This window comes from Gnatocerus cornutus, chromosome 2 (assembly GCF_029298725.1).
Source record: "Gnatocerus cornutus isolate USDA-ARS CGAHR chromosome 2, icGnaCorn1.1, whole genome shotgun sequence".
Taxonomy (NCBI): domain Eukaryota; kingdom Metazoa; phylum Arthropoda; class Insecta; order Coleoptera; family Tenebrionidae; genus Gnatocerus; species Gnatocerus cornutus.
In genome coordinates this window covers 9,918,521-9,923,122 of record NC_142234.1, presented here as the reverse complement: position 1 = coordinate 9,923,122, position 4,602 = coordinate 9,918,521, and the positions used below count along the sequence as shown (strand labels likewise).

Genomic DNA, 4,602 nt, shown 5'->3' with positions numbered 1-4,602 from the left:
CAATCTGCAGAAGAGCGAGAGTCCTGCAAATCGAATTAAGCGCGACGAGCGTGCCGCCACTACCACCGCCACTGAAGACTTTAGACGCTTTCCTGCTGCCGCAGGATTTTTACGTTTTTCCAGGGCTCGGTCAATTTTATTAGCACCTTTTTAACGCCTTCAAAAAGAAATCTGAATATCTCATTAAATATTTAGTTGCTATTAACTACTGCAAATCTCGTTATGAAGATAACTTAAATGTGATTTTGAATTTGATTTTTTTTTGTATCCGAAAATTTTTACTAATTTTATTTTTACATTTAGGTACGTTTGGAAGATTCTTAAATTTTTTTTAGAATTTTTTTTTATAACATTGTCTAAATACATATTATCAACAGAAAATCTGTACAAATGACAGCTTTAATTTTTCTGTTAATGCTTTTTAAAGGTGTCCTTCCGGTCAAAATTTAAAATTAAAATGGCCAAAATTTTACAAAATCATATACTTACGTGATTATACAGATAAATTTAGTAAAATCCATAAAAAATTGGATTCTTCAAAACTAGTATTTTGAGCATGCTAAAACAATATTACATATTTTTACATTACTACGTGAAAGCACGAGATTTATGATGGTATTAAAATTCTTGGAATATGCAAAAATGAATTAAACTTTAGTTGTAATATTACAGAAAAAGTTTTAAAATGATCACCAATCAAGAATTCAAAATGGCAGTTTTTGACAATTTTTTTTTAATAAAGTTTAGAAAATTAGTGCATAAATATTAATTATGTTCTGGTGAGTATTAAGTCATTATAAATATTTAGTAATCAAATATCAAATATTATTATTATTATTATTAATCAATAAATTTAGTTTGTAGGTGTGTACTTTTATACTTTTCCAATATACTTCTAGTTCTCTGAATCTGAAATTTAAATTCATATGAATAATTTACAACCACAAACTTTAGCTTGAATGCTTAATTTGTATTTTTTTGACTATTACAGTTATACCTTTGCTGTTGAGATCTTCTGAAAATCGTGATATCCTTTGTTCGATCTGCATAAAATTCCAGAACAGCGACCAGTTCCCATTCCTTGCCGCATGTTGCATGGACTGTACAACATCTCATTTTATTATAATATATTTCCTCTGGTGATTTGTGTGCGAGGCGTCCCGACGCTCCCTCCGTCTTAAGCTTCCCTCGCTCGCTCGAGCTGATTCGGGAATAATTCCTCATACATTTTCCCCGTCCCCGACTTTATTTCTTCTCGTTTTACTTCTTTTCTCGGGAGAGAGCGGAGACTTATTGCCTTCCACTGCGAAACATCTTCGCCGCCCCCGACCACCACCCCTCGCCGTCCAAACGCACACACATCCTTCATATAAAGCTTTGATCTTGGCAGCGGTCGCCGGAAACCTCCCTGGAATTTAGAGAATTTCGCATCAATGATTCAGTTGAGTCAACATTTCAATTAGAACAGAAATGGTTTCATAGGAATAAAGACAAGAATTCTGGTGATTTAAAATGCCATTTTGGATGATTTTGCATACACTTATCCTTCATTCGAGAGGGTTCGGGTAATGGCAGCGTCGGTGAGCACATGTGACGTTCCTGGCGTCGGTGGCGTCGGTGGGAGAGGAGGGAATAAAGAGAGCTCGAGATGGATGTGCAGGGCTCGGCGTGCTCACACGACGGGAAAACGCCAAAGAAAGCCATCAAGGGAACGACGCGATGTGGGAGCACAGCTGAGGATAAGAGAAAAAATAAGATGGATTGATGGAGAAGAAAAGTGATTAGGTTTCCAAGGCGGGGCGTGCAAGAAAAAAGTTAAAAAAAAACGTATTAATGGAACACAATTTTGGCACAGCACAATAAGTAGACGTAGAGGAAAGTTACTTAGCAAAAAAGTGGGGAAAATTAATTTACAATTATTGAGAAATTTTGATAAAAGTCCGCACTGCCTGAAGTCTCTCAATAATTCTAATCTCAATAATTATAAAATTGCCAAATAAAACTTTCATTTCGAAAGGATTAAAAGTTGGACTCGTGTGCTATGTATTTTTCAGTGGGCGTTTCAGCCCCCGTCGCCGCCCCACGTCCAAATTAAATTTTAATATGAGCTTTCTTTGTTGTGAACGTAATAAAATACATTATAACGAAAGCAATTCTGAAAGATGAAAATAATATGGTTGGCGGTGTAGTATTTCAGAGATGTTAAGTTATAACCTTGCTGTAGCTTTTCTCAAAATTAATACCGCGTTCTGGATAAAAATAAACGAAGACGTTTGTGAGCAAGCAGCCCATAATTTATATATTTTTCAGGCATTATTACCCGCGGACATTAGCGCTTTCTCGCTGTTTTTCTTTTAGTCTCTGCCTCAAATTATTTTCATACTTCGCTTTACCAGTTTTATGTCTCACGTATCAACGTTATTAACGAAACGCTGGTTTTATTAATTTGAGAAAAATGCTGCGACGACTTACTTTGAAATTTTCATTAGAGAAGTGTTTTAATTCCCTGGTTTCTTCACCTTGACATTCCCCTAATTTTCACCCCACTCTGTTAATTAAGTCGGTCAGTAGAGCGTCGCGACGCCACAGTTTCACCTTTTTTAACGACCACTCTCACAGACGAAGAGAACCAACTGACTAAATTTCGGGGACCCTTTTGGGGTACTAGGAAATCTTGTCAGTCACACTTTACCCTTCTGTTTCGGAGTACGTTAAATGGTGGTATCCCGGATGTTTTGCATACGGGGTTGCGATGGGAAAACGCGATAATTATTATGCAGATGTATGCAGAGATGCAAACGACTGTCACCTTGGTGAAGACGGTACAGGGATGAAAGGGACCCTTACGAATGCATCGAATAGAAACTGTGACAAAGCTAATACAAACTTGCCAATGCAGAAATATAATAAATACAATATATTATTTGTCAAATTTTCAGAAAAAGTTGCCAATTTTAAATGCGAATAACGCTTCTAACCGCTCAAAAAAAAGGAATTAGAAAAAAATCAAAAATTTATGATACATTTTTGATAATTATTTAATATCTCGGTACCACACATTTTAATTCACATTTTAATATAATTTTCATCCTTTTGGTGAAAAATGAAACAAGACAGGTTGGGTTTCTCACCATTTTCTTCATTTTGATTTTTAAAAAACGTAGTTTTTTGTGTTTAGTTCACATAGAGTAAAACTGATCACATCAGTTTGTAGCGCTTGGTTTTGTCTTCATGTAGGTACAAAAAAAAAATTTTTTATAGCTTCATAATTAATAGCGATTTTGGAGCGGGACACTTGTGTTGGCGGACCCTGTATATACTAACTCCGAACTTTAAAATAATTCTGCCATTATTTCGATTCCCTAAGAACAAAAGTTAGCTTTATAAAATCTTAATTTTCTGCTTACAAAACCATCAGGTCTTTGAAGTTTTTTAGGCAAAATTTAAGAAATTGAAATTAAAACCTCTGATAAAGATGAAATTCGAAAATCTTATATTTAAAACTTTAAACGATAGAACGTGAATTATTTAGAACTGAGAAACCTTAAAGAACGCCTTAGAAAAATAGTAGTAGTAAGTAGTAGGTATATTCTAAATAAAGTTGCATAATGGTTTTTGAAACCAATTTTAGAATTTTTATTTTATTGCGGACTTTATTTTATTTTTTTATAAATCAAGCTAGCATCCGAGTTGGCACATAACATTTTTGAACGTTTTTAGTGACTTTTTGTTCTGACACTAAAAGTCGTGCCGGAATGAGCCATTTTTAAACGATTTTGGTGACTTTTCATTCCCGCACGAATTTTGCGGTCTGAATAAAAAACACTAAAAATGGTTATTCTAAGCCGTAATATAAAAAGACACATTTTAGTCCGCAAACGTAAACTGCCTAAAATGTATTAAGATTTGTATTAAAATTTTGTGGACGTTTTGTGGGTTTTGTCCTCAGCCTGCATCCTGCAAGTAGCAAATCAGCGGCAATTTCCCAAGCAATTGTTCTTTGAAAACAAACCAAAAGTGCAGGTGAGAGCCGACCTTAAGAAGAAAACCCCAGCAATTATCTCAGTAGGGCAAACGCGGTGCTAATTCAATTTGCATATTCAGGTAAGTCTGCGTAATACAATAACGCCCATTGTTTCCCTTATCCGTTCATTGCCACCTATGATCCCCGGAACTAATCTGCATATGCCGTAGGGCCAAGCTGGTAACAGTTCTAACCGTTATTTAAACGCACTGTATGCAAACCAGTCATGGCACAATTAAAACAATACCAAGCGACATCTGCGAATTAGCGCGTCTCGCGTGCTCTGTAGAATTTTTTTCTCGTCGAGCCACCTCGTATATTATTAATATCCTGCTTGGCGTTGTGGTTTTTAATATAAAACTGGCGCACGGTTTTCCAATTTAGACGACGGCGCTTGTAATGTTTTCAAAGCGACGGCGAAGGAAAAATTGAATGCCAGGTGAAGAATGCCCGAAACATTTCCTCAAATAGACGTAATCATCTTTCTAGGGTGGAAATATTTACATTATTAAAATTTCAATTTGCCGGACGCGACAGTGTGCGGAAAAAATTGTCGTCAAAATAGAGAGGAGAAATTA

At 35.6% G+C, this 4,602-nt stretch overlaps 1 protein-coding gene across 1 annotated transcript; it reads right to left on the bottom strand.

The window, feature by feature from the left end:
• Positions 1–1,155: 1,155 nt before the first annotated feature.
• Positions 1,156–3,089, bottom strand: LOC148178823 (uncharacterized). Its single transcript, XM_088029473.1, has 7 exons — positions 3,071–3,089; positions 2,950–2,970; positions 2,848–2,886; positions 2,744–2,809; positions 2,596–2,664; positions 2,473–2,531; positions 1,156–1,408 (listed from the first exon to the last, which is right to left on the bottom strand). Exons 1-7 carry the CDS (start codon positions 3,087–3,089, stop codon positions 1,178–1,180), a joined length of 504 nt encoding a protein of 167 aa, XP_087885599.1. The 3' UTR covers positions 1,156–1,177.
• Between the last annotated feature and the right edge of the window lie 1,513 nt (positions 3,090–4,602).

What these genes read in the sequence shown, in the direction of transcription:
- LOC148178823 (XM_088029473.1), bottom strand. An exon ending in CGTTTTCCCATCGCAACCCC is followed by an intron (nt 2,665 to 2,743) that starts GTATGCAAAACA and finishes AAGATTTCCTAG; the next exon opens with TACCCCAAAAGGGTCCCCGA. An exon ending in TCTCTAATGAAAATTTCAAA is followed by an intron (nt 1,409 to 2,472) that starts GTAAGTCGTCGC and finishes TCTAAATTCCAG; the next exon opens with GGAGGTTTCCGGCGACCGCT.